Below are 26,038 nucleotides of genomic sequence, written 5' to 3' on the forward strand. Positions count from 1 at the left end.
GGCACTTGTCGGTAATCGCGCTCTAAAAGGAACGTCCGCCACAGCAAAACTCTCTCTCTCTCTCTCTCTCTCTCTCTCTCTCTCTCTCTCTCCAATTCGATCGCCATTGGGGAAGCTCATCTCATCTCTCTTCTCCACTCCTTCTATAGATATTAATCCCTTCTCTATCCCATCTCCCCTGTCGGATGCTGCGATCCTACCGGCTTCCGCCCTGCCCCAGCCGTCCGATCCCGCCGCTGCAGCTCTTCGGCGTCGCCGCTAGGGCTTGGTAGCCGTGCTTGCGTTGCTCGAGGCTTTCTAGGGTTTATTTCCGGATTCTCTCGTCTCTCCTCTTGGCTTTAGTTTCCTCGGGGAGGGGCTCTGATTAGGGTTTTGGAGCCCTTTCCATGGCTCCCGGGAGAAGGAGAGGCGCGAATCGGAGCAAGGAGAAGGGCCAGTTGCGTCTCGGAGACTTGGTCTTGGCCAAGGTCAAGGGTTTCCCGGCGTGGCCGGCGAAGGTAGGGTCCGTTTTCTCGTTCCCGGCGTGGGATTTAGGTTCTTGCTAGGGTTTCCCATCTTTTGGTTCCGTTTGCCCCAGCTGGATTTCGTTTTTCTTGATTGGATTCAATAGAAGGAGAAACCCTGGGTTTTGGAGTTTGGTTCTCACGGATTCATCTAGCGGTTTGCTTGTTAATTCATAGATTGGAAATCTTGAACGACGCCAGTTTGTTTACATTTTGTTTTCAGTGTGCTCACTTTATTCTGTTGTGAATATCTTTCTTGGAGTACGTTTATAGGGTTCATAAGTTCACTTTTCACTTTGGTACTTTTTGAATTGTTTCTACTGCTTAAAGTATCTCACTTCTAATTTGTATCAGAGATTAGATGAAAGGGTATGATGATTTTTTTTTTTTTTTGATTCTTTGGAATTTTTGCCATCTTTGAACAAGGTACCTTTATTTACTTGTTGTTTGCATCATTTCCCTTTTTAGCACATTTATACAAATTTATCATGCTTATTTTAATGGGCACCTTTTGATTCTTCAGATAAGCAGGCCTGAAGACTGGGACAGGTCACCTGATCAAAGAAAATATTTTGTTCAGTTCTTTGGGACTAATGAGATGTAAGTGTCGCCTACATTTCCGTCTACAGGTGCTACATTTTGTACTCTTGAAACCATGGTTTTTGTGGTATTGTTTTCCCAAATTTTCAATTCATACTTTTGTTGATCTCAATGCATGCTTGCTTTCAATCTTGGTAGCTTTGGTTGTGATTGAACATCAAATATGGTGAATATCTGATGGTAGCTAAGTCCATATACTCATTCCATTACTACTGAATGCACCTGTAATTGTCTGTGATCAGTACATGTAACTTATTTCTCCCTTTTAATTGCTTTATGTCATGAATTTCTGCAATTATCTTCTTTGTTTTTGAGACTCTTTTGGACAATTAAATATGGCTGTTGCGATAAGTCCTTATAAATGAATTATGAAAGACGTGTTAGCAAAAGCTTATACTTTTGAAATGTTATGGTAAGCTATCTTGAACTGGTGTGTGTCTTGAAACATAATAAATAATTAAATATTATGAGGACTACAAAATTAAGACGATTATAGGTTTGTTGCTTGCCTGTTTGATATTTAGAAAGTATCCATTCTCTATGTTCACATCAAAATTAACTTTTTGAGTATACAAGAGCAAAATCTAGACAGATGCAATGCAAATGATGTCTTTGTGCATGAATATGGCATTCAGTTTTGAAGATGGTGAATCCTTCATCTTATAATACTGTGAATACATCCTCAAAGATGTACTCTTGACTTGCATGTGGTCAAGCACTTACCAGTGGGAAAACTAAAGTTGCTGATAGCAAGTTTAAATAATGAAGCAGAAGAGCTGGAAGACTAGTTTTAGCTTAAGAAATCTTAGTCGCTAGTTTTAGCTTAATAAAGCTTAGTCACCATCAATTTCTTTGGTTAGAATATCAATTAGGTAGAGTTTCCTTTCTGTGATGAACAAGTTATTAGTTCAATTATCATATTGAGTGGGTTGACCTGGGAAGAGATCCGGATGAACCTTCCAACAAGCAAAATAAAGCACAGGCCCAAGATTGAGTGCCAGGGTCAAAGCTAGGAGCTGTTGGAGGCTTAAATATATCTGGCCGATATGAATTCCTTCAAATCTTTCCTGAGCTCAACCAAAAATAGAGGGGCCATTAGCCAATGTTGGGGCTTTGGCTCCAGGCTCAAACGAATCTTAATGGAAAAATCATCTATTTGAAGCATTTAAGGAAATGTGGTTTTATTTTTCTTTCTCATTCCTTTCATTAGTATCTTGGCTATTTACTTAGGTTATTTGATCCACAGGATTACTTTTGTCCACCCAGGTTATTGCCTGTTATTTTGTGTTTCTGTTAAAGTTCCATCTTATCATGAAAATCGTTGATGAATGTGCTTCTGAAAGTTCACCTGCATGATAACGTGATAATTCTTTAATCTGTTTCTAGTATCCAGGGAGTCTTATTTCATTTAGCTCCATGCTGATCACCTTTATTACTGTCCTTCCACAGTGCTTTTGTTGCTCCAGCTGATATTCAAGTATTTACAGATGAATCAAAGGGTAAGTTGCAAGCTAAATGCCAGGGTAAGACTGTAAAATATTTTGCCCGTGCTGTGGAGGAGATTTGTGAGGCGTTTGATGGTTTGGAGAAGAAAAAACCAGCTGATTGTAAGGCGAATATTGACAATACTAGCACTGAATTTGTGTCTTCTCCAATTGATGGTGAAGAAAGCAAAAGTCTTGCAGAGCATTTTGAAAAGTCAGGTTCAGAAGGTCAGGATGGAAAAGTTGAACAAAACGGAAGTGATAATTCTGATAATGAGTTGCTAGGTCAGGAGCGCTCAAGGAGTCACAAGGGGACTCGATCCTCTGATAAAAAACCCAGTTGTGTAGCTGGAGCAGAAGGTGAGGAACAAAAGGTTGTTGGAAAAGGTTGCCAGACAAGTGAGGTGGTTACTGAATCCAAAAGAGATAAAGTGAGTTCTTCAAATGTGCAAAAACATCATGAAATAAGAAAGCAGAAAAAAGATTCAGATGGAAAGGAAAGCAAACATGGAAGAGCTGAAGATAAAGTTGTTGCCTTGCTTGATGGTGCTACAGAATTATCTGATACTGAGTTGAAGAGGAAAAAGGGTTTAAAGAGTCCAAAATCCATAAAGAAGCAATCAGATGGAAAAGATATTCTAAGAAGAGATATTAGCAAGGAAAAAATGGAGAATCTTAAAAAACATGCAAATGAAGGATCATTATCTTCTGCTGGTTATACGAAGAAGAAATCTCAGCTTGGAATCAGAAAGAACAGAGTGGATGATACTGAAGATTCCAGGCCAATTAAAAGATCAAAGCATGTGGAAGAGGGAGAACGTGCAACTAAGAGCTCTATTCTTTCCACAGCTGAAAGTAAAGAAGCATATGCCATGAAAAAGAAAAAATCTGTAATCTCTACCAAAGATAGAGGTCATTTGATCTCTAAGGCTGGAACCGATGAGCGGAATCATGGGTTGGGTAGTGAGGCTATGTCTCCCCTAGCAAAGCAACAAGTAAAGGTAGTAGAAGCAGCATCAAACACTCCAACTAGGAGAGCTACTGATGCAACTGAGAAGGTCTCTTCTGCTGCAAAGAAGGGGCCACATACTGTGAAGAAGTCCTCTTCTAACCATGTATTTGTCAGAAGAAGAGCATGTTTATTCGATGATGATGATGAGGAGGAAGAGCAGAGAACACCAGTTCATAAAGAAGCCACAGCGAAGTTGATCTCATTGCATTTGAACATATCAAGTCCTGTTGAGAAACTTCAAACACAGTCAGAAAGCTATGGGGCTTCTCCATCTAATGTTAATAACTCAATGATCAAAACTTCAGGTTTGACAAGATATGATGAATCTTGCAGCATTAGGACGACACCCCTTAAAGTTGCACATGATTCCTTGCCTCCCAGTCCTGGCAAACCAGAGAGAAGAAAGGAAAAATCTGTTGAGAGAAGAACGACCATTGTGTCACCCAATTCCTCTGTCGGATTAGGTGATACAACACAGTTGATGGACCATATATCCATTAAGCCTCAGTCAAAAACATTGTCCTCCACCTCAGTAAAGAAAACGCAAGCTAGTTCTTCCAAGGTCGTTGGCCAGAATTTAGAGAGCTCAACCCATTCCCATAATCAGGATAATTCAGAATGGAATAGTTCATTGTCTAGATCAGAGAAGCTGAAGGTTAATGCTAAGTCCAACATGCGGACAAGTGCAGTAGATGAAAATAGATCAAATGTTAACTTTTCTGCTGAGCGCAATATGGAGAGGGATTCCTTAGCAGGGGAACGGTATTTCGAGTAGTGGTTTCTTTCTCAATATACAGATTTATGCTATAATACCAATAAGTAGTCTGCTCACAATCAATTGTAACTCTTTTTTTTTTCCTCTTTCATTGTAGATTCGATGTTGTGAAAGAAATAAATGCAGCAAGTATCCAAGCTGATTCTAAATTCTCAGATTCCAAGTCAATGAAGCATCTTATTGCAGCTGCTCTGGCAAAAAGGAGACAGACACACCCCCATTGCCCACCACATGAAAATGTTATTCCTACTTCACTCCCCTCATCACATGTGATGCATGGTAGGAGCCCAAGTCCCATTTCATCTGTTCGTGTTGCATCAGAAAATTCTTCCCTGAAGGACACAAGAGGAATCAATGTTTCATCACCTTTTGATTCTCCATCTGAACCTGTTCGACAAGTTGCATTGAGGAATCAGACAGAACTTGAAGAATATGAGCAAGGGACGAGTCCTGCATTTCGGGCAGCAGAAGGGTCATTGAGTGGTGGTACTGAGGCTGCTGTTGCACGAGATGCCTTGGAAGGAATGATAGAGACTTTGTCAAGGACAAAAGAAAGTATTGGACGTGCAACCCGTCTTGCTATTGAGTGTGCCAAATATGGCATTGCTAGTGAGGTGAGCTACACACTCTTGCTGCCTCTCTCTCTCTCTCACGATTATTTTCTATCCATCTATTGTGTGTGGATGTGTGCTTACACCTTGTGTACATGCATTTGTGACAAATGTGCATGTGAATGACCATTCACATCTTCAGTCTTTATGTGTATGTCACATCATAAATCTCCGACTCATGTTGTGACATTACTTACATCAGGGGTGATTCATTTATTTTATCACATCTTCCAATTTCATACTATATTGTCTGATTGAAATACTTGGATTAGGATCTCCACTTTTCAGTTAAGTTTTTGAACTTATCTTACTGGTCTGTATTTGCTTCACTTGGTAGTTGCTTATCGGTTCGTAGGGCTAGCTCTTCTTCCAGAGGATACATTTAAGTATGAACCAATGCCATTTTGTAATATTTTGAATTTGAAATTGTTCCTGGCCTCCTGCTATTCAAGAAGTGTTTATGTTCATTTTGTACAATACTTGTTTCACATACAAATGTCTCATGTTCTTATTTACGGCCAAGTGATAAATTTTTTACCACTGAACAATTTATCAGCAAGAAAAATATTTCAATTTCTTTGTACATTGTTATGTGCAGATTGTAGAACTTCTTATTCGGAAATTGGAGGGTGAATCCAGTTTTCATCGGAGAATCGACCTCTTTTTCCTTGTGGACTCTATAACTCAGTGCTCTCATACTCAAAAAGGTGGGAATATTCATGGAATAACCACTGTGGATTCCATGAAATAGCATTATGTATTCTCTCAATTTCCTGATAAACTTAAATTGCACGCATGCCTACTCTCTGTTGTTTCGTTTTATGCATTACCTTATAATGAGGCACAGAACTCTTTTAAGGATAAATCAATCTCTAATTATAGGTTAATTTAGAGGGGATCCCTCCATGAGAAATGCTCTTTGTTAATCATTATGATACACTATTGATCCTGTCACTTTTTTAAGGAATACATTAGTGTTATAGTATATCACATGCCTGGTCTTTCCAGGCCCATATGGTTGTTGAATTCTCAATTCTTTTGTGATATTTTGTAATACGTTCAGGGATTGCTGGGGCTTCGTACATTCCCACTGTGCAAGCAGCATTACCACGTCTGTTGGCTGCTGCTGCTCCACAGGAAGTTGGTGCTCGTGAGAACCGTCGCCAGTGTCTCAAGGTAATTGTAGTACTCTTTTTTTTTTCTCACTGAGAGTTTTGATCATTAAGACGATTTATTGTTCCTGTTAGGTTCTAAGATTGTGGCTGGAGAGGAAAATTCTGCCTGAATCTCTTCTTCGGCGGTACATGGATGACATTGATGTTCCAACTGATGATACTAATGCTGGATTTTCTATGAAACGTCCTTCTCGAGCTGAGCGTTCTGTGGATGATCCAATTAGGGAAATGGAAGGCATGCTTGTTGATGAATATGGAAGGTAGTGTATTGTACTATTATCCCCTTTCTTATCACTCTAAACTATCCAATAATAGTAGTTTGTGATTTATCACACATCTTTTGAATTTCTGTTTGTTATTTGCAAGTTGCAACATTCTTTTAGGGCTTGGTTGGTTTGAGGTTAAGCCTCGAACTTGATTAGTTGGTCTTAATTTTTAGTCTTGATTTTTTTTAAGAGTGAACTTGGTTAGATATAAAAAAGATAAAAACATGTTTGGTTACTGAACTAGGTTAAGGGTCCTGAATTCGTTCAAAGACCCTCTATGAAGTCAAACCAAATGGGCCCATAACGGTTGGATTTTGAATGCATTTATGATGTTTTTTTGTTTGTCATCATGATAAATTTTATTTGGAAACGTGCTGTGCTAAGGGTTTGGGTCTAGTGGAATTGGATATATATCTTAATGATATGAGTCCCTGCATAAGTAAGCTACAGTTACCAATTTAGTACTTTGTGTAATGTGTGGAAGATTATGGTATCTGGAGAGTAGGATATAACGTATATAATGCCAGCTTTAATTTTATCAACTTAATAGCAGGTAAATCTTAAGATGCCACTTGTAGTCCTTTTATAGTGGAGAACGTCTCTTTATCTTTTCCTTTCTCTAGCTCTCTCTGCTCTCCGTTCTCTAGCTGTCTGTGCATGTTCATGAACTATATATATGTAATATGCCTATGACTTTATCCAGACCTCTGCTTGCTCATGAACTTTATATGTATATGTCTATTTCTTTCTAACTCTTTGGAATTTTGCATGCTCCTGAACTATATGGGAATAATCATGTTTCTGCTGTTTGTGGTTAGCTTCATGAAGTTTCACTCACCAGTTAGTCTTTGTTACACACTAATTACTGGATCATTTTCCACTTCATCTCTACTTTTTAGCAAAACTCACACATTCCACTTAATTCTCCTCCTTTTAGACCCTTGGGCAGAAACATGAGGACCAACCGCTAGATTGTAACTCTTGAGTGTATGCGATCATTAAAAGGGCTCCCTTTATGCATGATGTTCCCACCCTATTACTGGCCATTTCCATGGCTCAAACGCATGAGGACACCATCAATAAGCTAACTTAATTAAAAGTATTCCTCATTTCACGACACTACTTTTCCTCCTGCCAGCTTTTTTTTTTTTTGGTTGTTTTAGTGTTCTGTTTGATACCAAATTTATAAGGGGCTAATAGTGACATAGATACAGGAGGAAAAGCTGGGATTCTACCATGTATATTTGATCTCAACCATTGGATAATGACCTAGCTGAAAGGGAAGATGTATTTTCTTAAGCCTTTTTCTCTAATAGTGCCATCTTTCATTCCTTGTCAGGTGTAGCTGTACAGCTAAGGGCATTTCCTTTCTCTTTTAAGACAATTTTATTATTGCATCTTTTCATTCCTTCGTTTCTTTTTTCAACCTTTATCTGTCTATCATTTTCAGCATATAGTTGCCTTTCTTTTCCTTCCTTTGGTGTGCTCTTGCTTTACCTGTAGTTTAATGCTTTCCAAGCCTGGGACATGATTGGAAACCAGTTTTCATAATACCACTATTTTCACATATATTTTATTCAGTATCCTTATTTGTTAGCCTTTTGATTCAAACATTCTTTATAATGTTAGTTTGACGATGCTGATGTATGTCTGAATTTTAACTTTTATTTGCTTCTATTCTTGTCTTTCAGCAATGCAACTTTTCAGCTGTCAGGCTTCTTATCATCACATGTTTTTGATGATGAGGAAGATCTTCCAAGCTCTGTATGTAAAGTGACTGGCAATTTACTGCCAGTTGAAGGTGTCAGTTCAGAAGATCAAGATGCTTGTCTCCTTACTCCAGGAGACAGGCGTCATCACGTATTGGAGGATGTAGATGGGGAACTTGAGATGGAAGACGTTTCATCATTATCTAAAGATGAGAAGGGCATCTCGGGAGAAAGATATATCAAAGTTGATTTTCAGCCTCATAACTCTAGCAATACTTTGCAGCACATATTGACTGATCAAATAGAGCTTCCCCCTCTACCAGAGGGCCCTCCTCCACTTCCATTAGATTCTCCTCCACCACCTCCACCCTTGCCTGCTTCACCACCACCACCTCCTCCTCCTCCACCACCACCATTATCCCCTTCACCACCACCTCCACCTCCACCTCCACCTCCGCTGTCCGCACCACCACCTCTGCCATCTCTTCCACCGCCTCAATCTACAATGCCTTCATCTATACCATCTTCTGGATATCACTCTTCTGTACAAGAATATTGTGCGACTCCAGATGTAAGACATTATCTTTCTCCCTAATTCTTTTTGTCCTTTTAATATGATATCTATTGACCTGCTCTCCTATGTATACAGGTTAATCAAGTAGCCCAAATGACTGGAAATGCTGCAAATCAGTGCCTTGATAATTCTACTTTGAACAGTGAAACAGTTCTACAGAAGCCTACCAACTTCATGGCTAGTGGATTATGCAACATGCAGACTAGCTTTACTTCAAGGCCATATGAATATGGACATACTGATGTACATTTAACACCCCAATCATCTAATCATCAATTTCAACATAGTAGTGTCCCCTTCCACCAAGGACCTTTCCATGCCCCCCCTCCTTCACAAACTACACCTGTTCAATCCCATCCTTCTGCACAGGCACCATCAAGCCATTTCTCACATGTGAATCCCATGAGCCAACAGATTGTACAGCAGCCATATAATCCTTATGCTTTGCAGCCTTTATCTAATAATCATAGGCAGTACATTTCTGATGAACAATGGAGGGTCGTATCCACTGATTTCAGTCCAGATAATCAGCACAAAGCTTGGGTTGCAGGAGGGAGAGTGCCTTCTTGCACAGGAGCCCCATTTAGGCAGGAAGGTATGTTTACCCAATGTTCTTAGTGGATGATCACCATTTGTCCATGAGAACATAACAATGCAGTAGTGAATATGCTTGACATTCTTTCTGCAGGATTTTTGAGGTCTAATATGGAAAGACCATCTTCACATATGACTTATCAGCTTCCTTTGCATAATTCTATGCCCTCTGGAGCATCAATTCCAGGTTGCTTTTGAAACTGATACGGTCTGATTTTTTCTGTTATTGTTTAATTTGTAATTCCTTCTCCTTTTTCGGTATTCTGGCAGGCCATATTCTTCCCCAAATGTTACCTGGCAGACCTGACATTTCTTCTCTCAATTGTTGGCGGCCCACTTGATTGAGTTTGATAAATCCATTGCTTATGGTACTCTTGTTATTCTTTCTGTTATTATTATCTTTATTTTTCAGAAGATAATGTTGGCATTTGCCTACTTCAATTCTGAAAGCATTTCTTTAATTCCTTTCAAAGTGATGGTTTACAAGATCTATTTCTCATACAGATTTGTCATATTATGTCCCGATGCTGGAAATGAGCAACTTGGATGCATGGACGTCCTCATGTTTCTCTTTTTGACAAAGAAGTTGGCAAATGTCATTAAATATGGTGATGATATAGCGTTTTGACAGGATACTGTACATTGTAAATTTGTCTTGACAAATGACAACTACATCCGGCAGAAGAACCGCTGCTATATGTAAGCTTATGTTTTTCATACTTTAGAAGAAACATGTTTCTGACTCAATTTTTGAGTTAAATAAAATTTTATCGCTCTTGGATTACTTTGTTTATTATTGAAGGAAATTTTTTCTAGTGTTGTCCTGAGAATTTACACAGCAAGAATTTAGCATTTAGATTTCCAGAGGGTGAAGTAGTTGTTACATGTATTATGTATATGTAGAGATATGAGGTAGAATAGTTGTCTGAGTAGATATCATGAATGACGAGGATCTTTGTGCCACCCGGCTGTGTGCGAGTGACCACTATATTAGACCTGCAGTGTCAGGTTATGAATTTACCCTATTGCTTTCCTTATTGCCTGAAGTTTGTTATAATCAGGTTCATGTTATTCACGAATTGCCTGTCATCTTGGTTAGCTCCAATAGTTCCACTAGATTTCAGTCTTCTGGTGGGAGCTACTAATTTTTAGTAAGGCAAGCATTAAATGAAAAAGATTATTAATGGAACATAGGTTCTTCATTTGTACTTATATTGTCCTCATTCTAATTAATAGACTGTTTATGGTTTGTCTTCTTGAATACTACCAAAATATTATTCGGTAATCCTCAAGAAGTTGTCATTTGCACAAATGTAATTTGTAAAGAAGGCAAACTCAATTTGATACCTGATCAAAATGTGTAAATGAGACAAATGAGACACTTCTTTCAACTGATTAACTACTGCACACTTTAGAGGCATGCTGTCCTTTTCATTGCTGTGACCAGGATGAAATTTGGGGGAAACTAAATGGAGCACCGATTTGGTTGATGTTGAACAATCAATGCTCGGTTGTGGTTAGGAGTGAAATGCCACTTGAATTCAGACCTAGCTGCTTTGCCCCAAAATGAGTTGAGGTGTAGCAGCTGATTGGACATCTAGGGGTAAACCACTGTTCTGATGCGGGCCAAGAGAGTGGAACCAAATTTAGGCAAATCTTAATACTAGTTACATCCTTAAAATAATAGGGGTCAAGGTCGGTCAATGAGATAATGAGGAATGTGCTTCATTGTCAATAGAGAAATATCCTGTATCACCTGCTGAGCCCCTAAATGGTCACTCACTGATGGATAGGCGAGAGCATGGATTAAATAGGATGAGTTGCAACAATGGTTAAGGAGCTTAACATAGCTAAATTAAGAAACACATGAGCATGCGATGACGATGTTGCTATGTTAGGATAGAGATTGTTGTCGAAGCTTCAAAGACTTGCTATTAATTTTGAGACCTTTGCATGGAAGATTACGAAACATTTAATGAAGTTTAGGCCAGGTTGAGTGATGTTAATTGCAATTTTACCTAGGTGAAAGAATTCCTGAGAACAAGATAGTCAGAAAAATTCTCAAGTGAGAAAAACAAGGACGTAGACTTGCTTAGGGTTGAATAGTTGGTGGAGAACTTGCAACAACTTCAAAAGTTGAAAGGCATTGCCTTGACGACTATTAAGCGTGAGGAAGAGGATTTTGATAAGGAATGTGAGTTTGACCCAGAAATGGACTTTGTTAAAAAAAAAATTCAATTTTTTGTACAAAGTTCAAAAGCTGCCAATGACAACAAGCTGAAGGCAAAGTCAAGTACTTGTGAACCCTCTATAGTCCCTCTTTGTAAAGCTCAAAGCCTAGAATAAAATATCAAGAGGGAATTATCAAATGCTATAAATGTTAAGGGTATGATCACATTGCTCAAAAAGTGTCCTAATTGCAAGAAAAATGCTTTTAAGTCCATAATCTATGTTCCACTTCGTTTCTATACATATGACCAGAGGTTAGGAAAAGAAAAGCAAGAGCTAGATGATGGTGTGCAATATCACTTAACCATATTCCTGTTATTGGATCTAATCCTCCATGAAAGCCTGGATTTCTTCTCGAGGATAGCTACCTTCTGTACCCATCTTCTACATTTGGAGAATTGTCATGCTATTGAGTAGAAGTTGTTTGCAACCTGTTTTGCTACCATGTATGAATTGGTTTGTTTAGTATACACGCGGAATATATTGGAAGGATGCAAGATTGATTCAGGTGAGACACCTAGCTGATGCGAAAGTCATTAAATTGGTAGTTTCCTTTTTCACACGACTAGTAGTTGATCCTAGTACTGATATGTTGTTGTAAGTGTATTTTCTTTGAGTTCTGTCTTAAATTAACTGGGTTTACCACTTGTCAACAGTTAAAACACATAATTTTCGTGTCCTGTCTGCAAAGTGGCATTTAATCAAACATCTGATGTATACCATTTCAAAATATATGATCAACTTGCTCTTAATCAGTAAAATGTTTGCTTCACATATGGCTATTATTTATCAAGTATCTTCTGTTTCTGATACCGAACTTAGATTTTTAAGAACAAACAAAATCTTTTATCAGTATCTTGTTTTTCAAGTTTCTTTTGCTTCTGATACTACAGTTCACAAAAATTTGAGGATTGCGTATGTTTCAGTTTTTAGGTCTTGCATGAAGTTATTCCCACCCAAATCTCAAATTTGGGGTATCGTCACATTAGCAATCATTTTCAGCTTGCTTGGCTCAGTAGTCATGGAGAAAAGCAGAATGCTTTTGGAAACAGGCTGCACTATATTTGAGATCAATTATTCATATAATAGACTAATAAATCATTTGTATTCAGGATCTGTGTATATGCACACACAAGTTTATGTATCTGTGAATGTGTCTGGAAGTATATTTGTCACCTTGGTTTGATTTTCACATACTCCAGAGATGTAGGAATATTTTTATTTGATTTGGTATTGTTATGCTCTTGAATTTTAGTGATGTTTCTTACCTTGTTTGCTTTACTTTGATAACAAAAAATGTTGTGTCTATCAATAGGTTTTTTAATTCTGTATGTGGTGCTCTATATTCTCCTGTCTTTAACTATTCCTTCCTCTACACACCTCTTAAATAGATTATTGGTACATTTAACAATTTTTTGGTTAAGTGTTTGTTTTGAGATTAACTAAACAAAACTGTTACAGCTTTCCAATTTTGTTGTTTTTTTGTAAATAGGTACCATATGCTATTCATGTTGGAAGTCATCAAGATGTTCGTAGAGGTTTCCTGACAGAGAAAGGTGCTGCAATTGCCGAGGTAAATTTTTCTGCAAACATAGGATTATACAGAAATCTGTACAGCACTATACCTTTATATAGGATACTCTTACAACATTAATTTTGCGGGATAAGTTATTTATACACCATTGTCTATCCTTTCTTTCTGTTTGAGTAATGGTTTAGATGGACTAACCAGATGTATTGGAAGAATTTTGTAGTCAGATCTTTTTGGTTCACTTTGCTTGCCATTATTTTTTTGTGGACGGAAAATGGAAAACAGATATTTATGGATTCAGATTTCTTGCTCATGATTCTTTTGAAGGGGATTGTATTTTACTTTGGAATTGAAATGAAGGGAGCGCCTACTGTTGTCACTTTTTGTTTGTCTCATTATATAAGTTGACCTACACTTGATGCTCTGTAAAAAGTTCACTATGTTAAAGTTAAACATATATATCTTATTGATTAAGTGTGCTTGTTTCATTTATCTTTTCTTTTGAATGTAGTTTCTAGTTTTCTTTTTGAGTTTTTACTAGTTAGTCACCATGCCTTAAAAAATATGGTCAAATAACATTCTTCTAATCAATAAACTCTTCTTTTTTCGGTTTTGCTACTTTTACTGGCCAATGCAACATTTTGCCCATCAAACTAAAAGATTATATGTTTGGTAAAATGTGACAATTTTTCGCATCGTAGTAACATGGCAATGAGTTTTCACCAGGTTGTGGGGGGCCTTAAATTCTCATTTTCCACGGCAGCTATCAATTCTGGCAAAAGAAGGGAATATAATAATTTTGAGATGAAATGATTAAAGATCCTGGTAAAAGGACATCAATTGAGGAGGGTAGTGTGGTTGAGGTGGCATGGAGTAAGCATTCTATTGGGGTGTACCTCAAAAAATAAATTAAGTCTAGCTTATTAGGAAACTAGACATGTTGAATTGGGATATAACTGGGTGATAACAGGTGTTAGCTCAGGTGCAACCTTACGTGGCTACAGCCTTGATATGGAAGCACTGGCAGTCGTGGGCTGGTTAAATTATGTTTCTGGAGATTGAGAGAAAAGTAGGGTGAATGAAGAGGGAGCTGTTTGAGATGAAAGTTTCAAAGAATGGGAGTAGCAGTGATCAGGATGCAGTGAGGATGAACATGTATAGCTGCCAAAAGATGATAGGAAGCGCAGAAAATTAGGCATCAATAAATCCATGTATTGTATAGTGGAAAGTGGTAGAGGGCTAAGGTATTTCTGACTAGAGATGGAACAGAATGTAGACAAGACTTAATTCATATATTTGATAATTTTGCATCTTTGCTTTAAAATAATTATATTTTTAACATCCCTGTTTCTCAGATTGCCAGTTAGAAATTGCATGTTCGACAATTTTTCATCTTGTCTACAGACTCTTTTGAAAAAAGAAGTTCCATCTCTGTTCTCTAAGCTGAAAGTGGATTTTCAAATTAGTGAAACATGGCTTTTGTATTTATTCTCTAAGCTGAAAATGGATTTTCAAGTTAGTGAAACACGGCTTTTGTATTTATTGAGTTCTTACTGCTTGCGTTTACTATCTTTCCCTTATTGACTGTTTCTTATCACAAGTATTTGGTTATATTCGGTGACATTCTCCAACCTGCTCCATTGCACTTGTTTGATCTCTTTTAGTTCCCCCCCTGAACATAATAGATACAGAAACATAATCTGTTTTCAGAATATCAAAAAGGGATGTTATATTTCCCCGGAGTCTTGTTAGTGGCTTCTTTATTTTTACTGAACCCTAGTGTGCTATGGTATTCAGATTTAGGTAGCCTGTTTGCTTCAATATGGATTTTTGCTTAGTATCCTGACTTTAGTCTTCTTTTTTCCCTTGGTACTGTAGTCTTTTTTTTTTGTTGCATGTTTCTATATGTAGGGTAATAATATAGGCTTCTCGATGTTTCTACCATTTGTTGTAGTTCTGGGCTATTTGTAAAGAAAAAAACTGAAGTTTGGGTTCATAAAGTGCATTCATTTATATATCTATATATATATATTAGATGCACATCTTTCTACAACCTGAGTGCTATAGATCTAATATTGCTATGGTCAATCCCGTCAAAGCTGACAAGTGAATCTTTGGTTGCTAATTAAGTTAAACACCGAAGGTTGGATGATCAGTAACCACTCAATCAGGGTTTCCGTGCTGCTTTATACTATTAAGAACAATGATTGTATTATTCAACTCTTAGTCTGTTTCATTTTAGATTAGATAAAAATGGAATTATTGCCTACAAACTTCATCTACATGTCGCACTGTACCAATATAACAAACTTCATCCACGTATAATCTGGCCAGCAGCAAAGAGGAGACGGATTATTGATCGTTTACAACAAAGCTTAAAGTAGAACACGTCTGTTCTGCGAGAGGATTAGTTATTTGATGAAAAAGATTTTGCATTTAAAAATACCGTGAGTGATATCTTCAATTTACTAATCTTTCGAGGAATCTGACATGTCTTGTACCAAACAGAATCCTCTTATTAAATTTCAGGTTTTTTTTTTCAAGGGTAACTTTTCTCGAGTGATAATATACAATAATGCAAGTAGGAAACTGCCACGTTATACCTGGCCAAGTCTGAGCAGCAGTAATGGGATGGTACCGCTTGATCGTTTTATTTTACCTGGCCAAGTAGGAAACTGTCCACTAAACAGAATCCTTTGTTTCCTTTTATATTCCTACGAACCGATTACCTCTTTCCATTAAAAAGGCAGATCGTATTTTCTCAGGAATCTTTGCAATATTCACCGAAGAAGAAGCTTTCATGACGGAAAATAGCTGAGCATTTCTTCATATTCTGAAGATCTTTATCTTCATCTCCTCGGTAACATTGGTCCGGCAAAACGGGCAACGTGAGATGGAACTCGAGCATCTGTGGCACAAAACATGGCCGCAAGGAACAATAGTGATATCAACCTCGGCAGACAGACAGACTCGGCAAGACCATGCTGCTTTGGCTACGTCAGCTTCTTTTGTTGCTGCTTCGGCCTTCTCCTGCAACAATTATCGGTTTACAAAACTATAGAAATTCTGAAGCTTTTCTGCGATGGCATTAATTGCCAAGCATACGAGAAAAAAGAGGACGTAATAAATAGCACGCAAAGTCGTGAGTCACTATTTTGTTTTTTTCCTCCTGTTTACGGTGTAAGTTTTTCTGGAGATCAGTTACTATCAATAAAAGGAAAAAAGAAAACTGCAAATTACTGAAGTTAACCGACATGTTAGGCAATAATTAGTATATGATTCACTAGAGCAGTCATGGAACAAACCTGCTCAACCAGAAGCGCTACTTGAGAGTCTTTAAGCTGTTCCTGTAAATTCAGAGTTGTCTGAAGCAAAGTTTGTTTCTCAGAATCCATATTGATCCCTGCAGCTGAAAGCATGTCGTGAACCGCTTGCACCACTTCCGTAGCTGACACTTTGCCATACTGGCGCTTAGCAGCCTGACACAAGATCATTTGAGCATATGTTTTGACTGAATAATCCAACAACAGCTATATCAAAGTACTTGGCTAACCTGGTCTATGACTGCTTTCCCGAGGCTTGTGGATGTACTATGCAAGCTTTGACTTCTTCGTGTCATTTCACTGCTCTCTGCTATGGAAGGCATGGACGAGACATCAGCCATTGAAACACTTTTAAATGAGAAAACTTGTGTAGATAACAGCATTTGTATCTCGCCAGGTGCTGTTTCCACTGAGAAGCGATACAGTGCTTGGCCAGACGATGGCCTCACATCTTCTGGAACTCTACCATACCGCAGTTTTTCTCCCTCTTTTCCTGTCTTCCATGCCACTACTTCTCCGCTGTAAAATGGTCGTAGAGGTAGGAATTGCACTTGGAAAGCATCCTGAGATAGCAATTCCTTGCCCAATGAAATATTGTGCCTACCATCATGATTCAGAACTCCGATTTCCGACCCTAGTTTTAGTATTTTGAGGACTTCTTTCTCTGAACCATCTGGGCAGGCAAACAGTGCACCGACGGGTAACACCACAGGTGCCCCTAGCACATGGCTCACAGCAATGGCAACACCATCATATACTGTCAAAAAGCTTGGAGGCTCTGCAACTAAAATACAAGTTTTTGATCTATTGATAAAGTGAGTAGTCCGATGTCTTCCATTGCCTTGCCATTCAGGAATAGCAGACTCGTGCACAACTCTTGTGATATTCTGAAGCTTGGGAAGTAAAAGAAACCGAGTCTGGAGGCACTGAACAAATTGCAGTCTCTCTGCCATGTGTTCAAGTAAATTTTGTATTTGCAAGAAATTCAGGCCTTCAAACGAAGGGAAGTGATTGGTGATACTGTTGATTAATACCAGCACAGCATGCTGTAGTGATTTGCTGAGAAGCTTGTGTTTTATATTATTCAGTGATATAGACCCAATATGGCTCACTACCTGTAATTCTGATTCTTCATCCAATTCCTGCAAAAGAGGAAGATTAACAAATTATCTCTAGAAGTAACTGAATGGTCCTTTTCACTTAAAATATGGAGAGATTTGTTAATATAAAGTACCTCAATGATGACATCAGAAAGCTTTTTGATGCCCAAGTCAGCACAAATATTCACAGGAAGGTCTGGGTGAGCAAATCTTAATGTTGATATATCTATATTACCAAGAAATTGGGACCCATATGGATCAATATACACACATGATCTTGCTGAAACAAGCCTGCAGCCATCATCGGGGATTATCACTTCAGACGTCCAGCCAGATTCATCTGACATTGCTTGTGTAGTCCCAGAACGTATGAAATTCAATATTTCCATTACTGCACGAAGCTCATTTGGGTTCAAACGCTGGTATCCACATGCTTTTTGTATATTCAAAAGAGTATCTCTTGCACAGGAGACGCTAAGAATTTCCTGCATCCCAATTTCTCTAAGGATGTTTACAAATGGCAGATAGAGACTTGGGAGTTCAAATCCAAATGGTGACATGTTAATTGTTAAGCGAGCAAAAAGAGATTCCACTGTAACCAAGCGAGTACCATTCGCAACTGGTACAAATGCCAATTTCCGTAGCTCTCTTTTATCTGAAATGGCATACATGATACATCACAGATATGAATTAGGACATGGTCCATCTCCCTATTTTGCAGATGAGACTGAGAATCTCTCTACAGTAAATGTGATTTTACTGATCTAATAAAATGTTTCAGAATCAGAACCAGATTAATGACATTTATAAGAACCTTTTGGATCTATTAAGAAATCATGTAATAATTTGGAATCTCCCAATCTCTGCTCTAAATGATAACAGCATCTTGCAAAATCTGCACAAATCTATCAGGAAGACCAAAATCCAAAGAAATTTAACATCCCTATTGTTACTTTAACAGCACTAGAAACTTCTGGTAACATTTATTATTACAAACATATGGTGATTACTAACTTTGGGTGATACCGTTAGCCAACTCAACCAATAATGCACCTATTGAATTGAGAAATTGTTCTCTATATCTTAAAGAAACTTGCATAGCATCATCAATAACACTTTGTGAGAAAAATGTGTGGTTTTCGCATTTGTTGGTGTTCACATCCTCATCAGAAACAAAAGAAATGCAAACTTCCACAGTTGTTTTACCTTTGGTAATAGTTCAAAGGTACATTAAAAAAAAAAATTTAAAAACTTGCTGTTGACTCTAGACTATCCAATAAGAATTCTACCAATGATTGTAGAAACAGAGTGGACGGGATGCAATGTGTTTACTGACCTGAAGAAGATAGTGTTCCCCAAATCTTATCCAAGTATTGGAGAATCTCTAGAAAAGCATTTTCCACTGTGATCATGCCCGATGATGTTGGCCAGTGTGCTAGAGTATCCACACCATTATCTCTTCCAACAACCTATTGTCATTTCAAAAAGAACTTCAGGTGATTCAGAATTTTGCACAGAAGAGTAAAACATATTAACTAACCTAACCTGCAGATGCTTCAGGACAGTAGAAAATGCTGGAGGACTCCGTAGAGAAAATGCTCCCCAAGAGTATTCAGGAGGAACAACATTTTGTTTAGTGAGAATGGGAGCAGAACTCCATGCCAATGGCCAGTCCTTTAGCAAAATAGATTCTCTATATGAAGAAAGTACCCTCTTACCTCCTTTCTTACCACCAAGACTGGGAAAGCCTTTTTCAGCTGGTATAAATGCAATTTTGCTGATCTTATCACAGAAAGCATTGTCATACAAAGTAGCAAAATTCGTAAATATTGAACTAACAACAGATTCCGCCAATGACCATATTTCGAAAGGAATATCATTTCGGCTACTAAAGAAGTCAGCCTCAAAGTCATCCGGATCTTCAACAAGAACCATGGTATCCCTTCCAATTGACTCTACTCTACTTGCACATTCTACCATCATATCAGCTTCTGACGATGTCCGAAGACCTGCTTTCTTTAATATGCGAACAAAACCATCTGTTGTGAACCTTTCACCAGGAAACTTGTCTCGCTCCCCAAAGAATACTGATGTCAGCAGAGGATCATAAGGATCAAGCAGGTCCTTCGGTTTAAATAACTCGGTGCAAAATTCATTTGCATTTCTTACAAAGTTGGTCTCCTTCAAGGTGGTCACTACAGCAGAACTGTGTTGTAGATCTTTCCAATTTGTGTACAAATATAACAAAATGTCTTCCTGTTCTTGTGCAGTTTTCTTTTCAAAGCAAGGCAAAGCAAACCTGACTAGTATTTCTTGATCACTCAACTGACTGACTCCTAAAGCATGAAAGAGTGAGCTGGCAACCAATGAACTAGAAAGGCATCGCTCATCTTTAGGATAATAGAATGTAGTTGGAGAAACAATCCAATGATCAGTGCCAGACAAGCTAGTATAGGTGCCCAAAACTGTTTTGTATATTGGAAGATATCTTAACACATCTAGCTCTTCTCTCTGGTACACATACTCGCTTAATGATCTGAAATCTAATGCAAATAGGGCAAACAGATTATCACGATCTTCATCCGATAAATGAATTGGCAATGAAAGAAAGCCAGCATCTTTAGCAGCACATAATTTGGAAATGATAGCATGACCAAGTGTTTGATCGCATGAGGGAAAAAAATTGCAAGGTATGTCACATTCAGGAAAGGACGCATCGTATAAGGGTATATTAAACTGAGTAAGCAGAGGAAATAACCATGGATATCTCGAGTTGATCAAATCAAATGCTGCATGATGTAACTTATTTAGGTCAGCTTCTGAAATGTCATTTCCAGAAGAACCTCCTACCTCAACTTCTCTACCAATCTCGTCTGGAACTTGATTAACAAGTGTTGAATCAATAACTGGAGGAACAAATACCAGGTGACGTACTTTTACACGACATAGAACTGCTCGACCCAGGTAAGCAGGAACTAGGGGCCAGTCAGATAGAAGTGAAAGATCACCTTTCAAAGAATTGAAAATTTTCCAGAAACTTCTTAGCCACTCAGGAGAAGGCCCATCACACAGTGATTCTGAAGTCTTACCCCATGAAACCCAAGGGGTGTCATTAGTTTCTCTTGTCCGATTTACCCAACGCTCATCAAAAAGAAACCTTAAATGGCTTGACAACAAGTTTGGCGAAAATAAACTCAACTTTAACGGCCTGTGGATAGCCTGATGATGGATAAACTTATCAGCCAAGACAGGTTTTTCCCAACACTGATGATGGATAAACTTATCAGCCAATGGGCGCATAATTTGCTGCTGCTCCTTGTTCCCGATCCAGAGTTCAGTTAATCCCAGCCTTGTCAGAGTTTTTGTTGCAGTAGGAAATGGCACGCCTTTGAGATCAGCAACTACATATGACAACGAACGGTCAGCATTTCCACTGCTACCAACATTAGTAGATTTATGAGCTAGAGGATCTCCTGCTTTGCTAATATCCTCAACAACCCCACGACCAAAATCATATAAAGCCTTGCCAAAATGAGTCATTATTTCAAGTGGATCACCACCTGAACTACCTGAGCCCTGTGCAACTGTGCTGTGAGATTGCAACATGCTAGAATTTGACAAATGTGTCTCACCTATAGAAATATTTTCATTCACAACATGACTAGTACAAATTCCAGGTCCACTAATTGTAGAAAGACCAGAGTCATTGTGTGGACGGATATCAGACAAACAATATTCCAAAACATCTACATATGTATCAATAGATCGAAGTATAACAGAAGAAGAACCCTTCAGTAGATCTCGAACCATCTTCGGCTTTATTTCTCTTACTGTTATTCCAACTGATTGAATTTCTCTGACCAATTCCCAAGGTACAGAAAATACAGGATAGTGTTCCTTAACAAAGCTACAAACACTAGCTGATGGCAAGTTATTGCCATCTCCACTCCCTTGTTGAGTCAGGAACATGCCTTCATCAACTTTGACAAGATTTCCAGAGTAGAGCTGCCATACAGGGAGATCAACAAGCCGTACATAAAGAGGTCTTATAACTTGTTCGATCAATGATTGCCAATCTGCTTCAGTTGCTTTAGTTGAACTTCGATTATTGATAGAAGCAGTAAGTTCTCTAGTCAAAACTGATTGCTGATTAGATGTTGGCCAAAATGAGTATATCCTATCGCCATAAGCCTGCAAAATATAACCCACTGTATGCCCAGATTTTGATTCCATAGCAGAAGCCATCGGGTCCTTCCTGAGCTTTTGGAATTCCAATATCATCTCAACGTATGAATCACGAACACATAGCATCAGTTCCTTGTTCCAGGCTTCGATTAGTTGATTTCTAGCAATAATCTGACGTTCTTGTTCAGACAAAGTTGTCTCATGTGGACGATCAAAAATGTACCGACCACCATTGTGACTTATAAGGAAATATCCAAGAGCTGTGACTGGCATACATATAGATCCAGATAGGGGAAGAGGAGACAATATACAGCTAGGTAGATGCATACTTATCGGGCTTCCATTCCTAGAAATGTGAGCTGCTACTCCAGCAACAGGTGTCAAGTTATAAGAAATATATCGCCTAAAAAATACCAAGTTAGATGAGCAGAAATTGATCTCATTAGGAAAAATGTTGTTAAATTCTCTACAAGTTCATGCACACTTGACCTTTAATCAAACAGCCTTAGTTTGTTGTAAACTCATGATGTACACCATACCAAAAGAATGAAAAAATTGAAGCATGAATCCATCTGATCTTATTATCATGATTAAGGAGTATGTTATTCACAAACTGGCCCTTCTTTTTTTTCTCTTTTGTGTATGTCTTTGTAATGTGTATTATATGGTATTGTGGATTACAGAATCAACTATATAAAGTATGCACAAGAAGACTTTCTTTCTTGCAGATTATTATTATGTGTTGGCCTTCTGACATACACAATATGTATTTCCTGTTAGCACTCCGCTACACTATATAAAGAGTTGTTTCAACACCCCTTAGGTAGAGATGATCATTGGGCAGGCTGGGCCAGGTTCAGACCGAGCTTTTTGGGCTAACCAATCACTCTGTTAGCAGTACGGCCCACCAATCACTTGGGGCAGGCCGAGTTTGGATCGGACTAGATTATTAAAGCCTATTACTGCCTACTAGCCAGTGAGATATTGAAGTCAAATTGGGCATAACAAGTCAAGTTACAAAATTCTTATATTATAATGGGCCAAGCATAACGACCTATCTACAAAAATATTTTAGTTAACTTTCATAGAAAAATAGTTATATAGTGATCCCCAATAAACCAATCATCCGATGTGGGGCAGGAATGGGAGCGGGAGCGCATAATGGGCCGGGCTGCATGTAGGCATAGTGAGAAGGACTTAGTCAAGCAAGTCTAGGCCTGGTTTGGGTGGGTTGGGCCTAATGATACACAAACCATTGTCCAAACATAAGACAATAGTAGAAAAAAGTCAAAAACCTAGAAAGCTGCACTGGAACTTTACATAGCTTCAATTGATGTTGAGAAATTGAAGGCAAGCAGTGGAATATCAAACATATAATCCATCATGTCAATTACGCTCAATTCACTACCAAGATAAAAACGTCCGCTTAGATGGAATCTTCTATTTGTATAATTTTCTATCAAAATTTGTTATTATATGCAAGTATATCATTGATAGAAAATAAGATCATCTTTAGAAAATTCTTATGTGTTGCACATGTAATTTCAGTACCACAGCAATGAAAACTTACAAGCAACAACAAAATTTGTCGGTTCAAAATGTGGTAGCGAAAATGATCTTTTTGCTTCAGTAGTGCATTTTGATGTATAAGAAAACGTACCTATCAAGAGCCATGTTTCGCGTTTGCCCAGATCCCAGGCAAAGCACAACAAGCCATTTGTCTATGAAACTACTTTCACCCTCAATCACATTCACATCTATTGCATGCATTTTGATGCCTGCGCTTGAATTAGTAAATAATCTTGATATTTGAAACTTCCTCCATTTCTTTTCTGAGAATGGATTCCTCAAAATAGCAAATGCTGTGTCAACAGTCACAGAATAATTCAAGGACGGCTGAGAGTTCTCTTCCTCCCATGTTGATAAAGACACCTGAAATGGAAGAAGAATTTGGAATATGTCAACAAAATAGATCTGCAGAAACCAACTCAAGAAATTAGTTCATTTTTTCATCCATTAAATTGTCTGTATCATTACACATTGCTATACCAAGTCTTGGCTAACTAACTAACATTAATTATGTGAGGGGAAGGAAAAAAAGAGGAAGTTACTAGAATGACAGTACAGGTTAGTCAAAGAAAAAATCAGGTGGCAATAGAGACTTAAATAAAACATAGTAGCATTTACAAGGCATATTTGAGATATACTGTACCTGCAGGATTGACCTTAAAAATAGGAGTGTTGAAGATGTGTGCTGCATAAATCGATCAAAGATCTGCTTTACCTTTTTACAGTCTGTTTCAAGGTCTTTCATACATTTAGATGATAAAGGCATACGTATAACTGTGGAGTTAGATGAAAATAATGAAGTGTCATGACTAACAAGCATTGGTTGGAATTGATCACGAAATCTCTCGATCAAGTCAGTTCCTGCAAATTGATAGTTTCCCATTAATTCTCCTCTATTGGTCAACAAATGTCTACTAATAGTAAAACTATGAATTGATGGTGGTAAAAAAGTTCTCAGAAAAAAAAATACAGGAGAAATCCACACAATTTAAGAAAGCCATACCATTTACAATTCCAAGAAGTGAAAAGATCATGTATTGGAAGGACTCTTGACTCTGCATTTGATGTTAAGGACATAATATGCCAATAGAGCTACAAGCTAAAATATATTGTAAGCTGATTTAACAGTCTATTCGAATTACGCATCTTGATTTGAACACTTTTAAGCATGCATGAAATGAAAATTAGCCGGGTTGCATGCTTCAAAACATATTACAAGTTAAGCATGCATCATGTCATAAACATTGTCAACTTCTTTCCTAATATAACCAGCTTAATAAGTATGTCATACAACTAGTCCCACTAATTAAATATTTGACAGACAACATTCCTAGTAAGACGTAATTTTAAAGGAAGATGATGTAGAACAAAGGCATTGGTGAAGAACAAAGTAACAAAACCTGCAGAATCTACCAATGGGGTGTTGGAATTCATAAACGAGATAAAAAAAGACAATATCAAAATATTCATTAATCTCAAACAAGAACATCAAAAGCCTTACATTGGTGACAACCCTAAAAGAAAAATAGACTAAGATATTACAGAAAAGACTAAAATGCCCTCAACTTCAAAGTATCTCTCTCTCATGACCTGTCACGGGGCCAGAGTGTCACCGGGGGCTGCCCTGTTGCGCCTGTGCGAGTACACATGTCTAGAGGTGGTATCCACACAAAATGATCATTCTAGTTTGCTGATTTTTCATTAATCATAGTTATATACATATAAAAACTGAAAATGACAAAATAAACTCTTTAGTCCAGGAAACATGTAATGTCTACGGTGTTAGGAAAACATAATCCAACCCTGTTGCACATCTATAGGAGGCAAAGTTCCCCATCTTACAAATTTCTTTGCATTGCGTATGAATATCCAATAAAGCAAAATGTGGTGAGGCTCAATAATGTCCCTCGTGGATATGTTTGTCACTAATATCTTGAAGCACAGGTTTTAGCTCGCTTAATCAGTCAAACTTAATGCCTACATTATCATTCTTATTTCCCTTCTCTATTGCTTAATTTGCCACCTTTCAATAGATTCCTGTTATCTGTCATGTGATGAGATTTGGGAACACGTCGTGAGGTGAATACGGTGAACTGAGTTATAAGAGAGAGCTGATGATTGTGGTACAACTGTACAAGATACACCACATCATAAGTACTTAAGAGTCCAACTAGCCAATTGATTTCTTTAACTTGATCACTGACTTTAGGTAAGAAAAACAATGCGCCACTTTGCAATCATGCAGGTCTGTTAAGACAACAGCATTTCAATGGGTCATATTGAACTAAATTCCTACCCACTTTGGCCAGTTAACTGCCAAATTGGACATCTGCCTTCCAACACACTCACATCTATATGAATGAAGACGATATGAGACATAAGAAAATAAAGTCTAGAAAAAAAAATTTTGACATAACTTTTTGGAGAAAAGGATGACCCTCCAATAGTCACTACTTTTTCTCTCCAAAAGTGAAAATAGTCAAGTATAAATAGATGTTGATCCCAACGATGGTCGTGCCGGTTGGCATGCCCTATGCCTACCCGTGCCAATGTGGAGCCTATTGTTTTAACTTTTCTCTATTTTCATCAACCATCATCAATTAATTTTAATTATTTCTTAACAAACACGATATGTCATGTGGAGCCACCTTTTAAAACTTTTTCCTATTTTCATTAATCAACTTTAGTTATTTTCTCATTACATATTCCTATTAGAATAACAGCTTTATTCATCAATCAACCATAAAGCAAAATTTATCAGGGACAGAAAAAAAAAGAGACTATCTCAAGTTCAACAT

General features: G+C 37.9%; 2 protein-coding genes across 7 annotated transcripts in view; one reads left to right on the plus strand and one right to left on the minus strand.

Annotated features, from left to right (window-relative positions):
• LOC140800982 (ENHANCER OF AG-4 protein 2-like) lies at positions 1–18,278 on the plus strand. 4 transcript variants are annotated; one of them, XM_073155951.1, is made up of 14 exons: positions 1–497; positions 1,027–1,103; positions 2,553–4,370; positions 4,472–4,988; positions 5,584–5,692; positions 6,049–6,161; positions 6,233–6,420; positions 8,118–8,706; positions 8,785–9,304; positions 9,398–9,490; positions 9,574–9,671; positions 9,808–10,002; positions 13,025–13,105; positions 13,790–18,278. In XM_073155951.1, the coding sequence occupies exons 1-11, from the start codon at positions 387–389 to the stop codon at positions 9,642–9,644; spliced, it is 4,206 nt and encodes a 1,401-aa protein (XP_073012052.1). In that variant the 5' UTR covers positions 1–386; the 3' UTR covers positions 9,645–9,671; positions 9,808–10,002; positions 13,025–13,105; positions 13,790–18,278. The 4 variants fall into 4 exon arrangements, with proteins under 4 accessions (XP_073012052.1, XP_073012051.1, XP_073012050.1 ...); XM_073155950.1 differs by having other exon boundaries at positions 15,829–18,278; XM_073155949.1 differs by lacking the exon at positions 13,790–18,278 and having other exon boundaries at positions 13,025–13,442.
• Positions 15,559–26,038, minus strand: part of LOC140800981 (uncharacterized) — a 24,795-nt gene continuing 14,315 nt past the window's right edge. For 2 of the 3 annotated variants that reach the window (XM_073155948.1, XM_073155947.1), the window contains exons 6-13: positions 23,884–24,101; positions 23,332–23,603; positions 19,032–22,074; positions 18,823–18,955; positions 17,621–18,141; positions 16,617–17,528; positions 16,369–16,542; positions 15,559–16,093 (exon numbers count right to left, since the gene is read on the minus strand). In XM_073155948.1, coding sequence (XP_073012049.1) covers positions 15,890–16,093; positions 16,369–16,542; positions 16,617–17,528; positions 17,621–18,141; positions 18,823–18,955; positions 19,032–22,074; positions 23,332–23,603; positions 23,884–24,101 — 5,477 coding nt within the window. In that variant the 3' untranslated portion in view covers positions 15,559–15,889. Of the gene's footprint in view, positions 16,094–16,368; positions 16,543–16,616; positions 17,529–17,620; positions 18,142–18,822; positions 18,956–19,026; positions 22,075–23,331; positions 23,604–23,883; positions 24,102–26,038 lie in introns of all 3 variants that reach the window. The other variant, XR_012111345.1, reaches the window with a different exon arrangement.

This window comes from Typha latifolia, chromosome 14 (assembly GCF_019914945.1).
Source record: "Typha latifolia isolate L0001 chromosome 14, TyphaL0001v2, whole genome shotgun sequence".
Taxonomy (NCBI): domain Eukaryota; kingdom Viridiplantae; phylum Streptophyta; class Magnoliopsida; order Poales; family Typhaceae; genus Typha; species Typha latifolia.

Bases quoted from the DNA above. Each gene is read 5' to 3' on its own strand.
- LOC140800982 (XM_073155951.1), top strand. From the start codon at position 387: ATGGCTCCCGGGAGAAGGAGAGGCGCGAATCGGAGCAAGGAGAAGGGC. The intron at 8,707-8,784 runs GTAAGACATTAT...CTATGTATACAG, and splicing joins AATATTGTGCGACTCCAGAT to GTTAATCAAGTAGCCCAAAT. The intron at 9,491-9,573 runs GTTGCTTTTGAA...GTATTCTGGCAG, and splicing joins CTCTGGAGCATCAATTCCAG to GCCATATTCTTCCCCAAATG.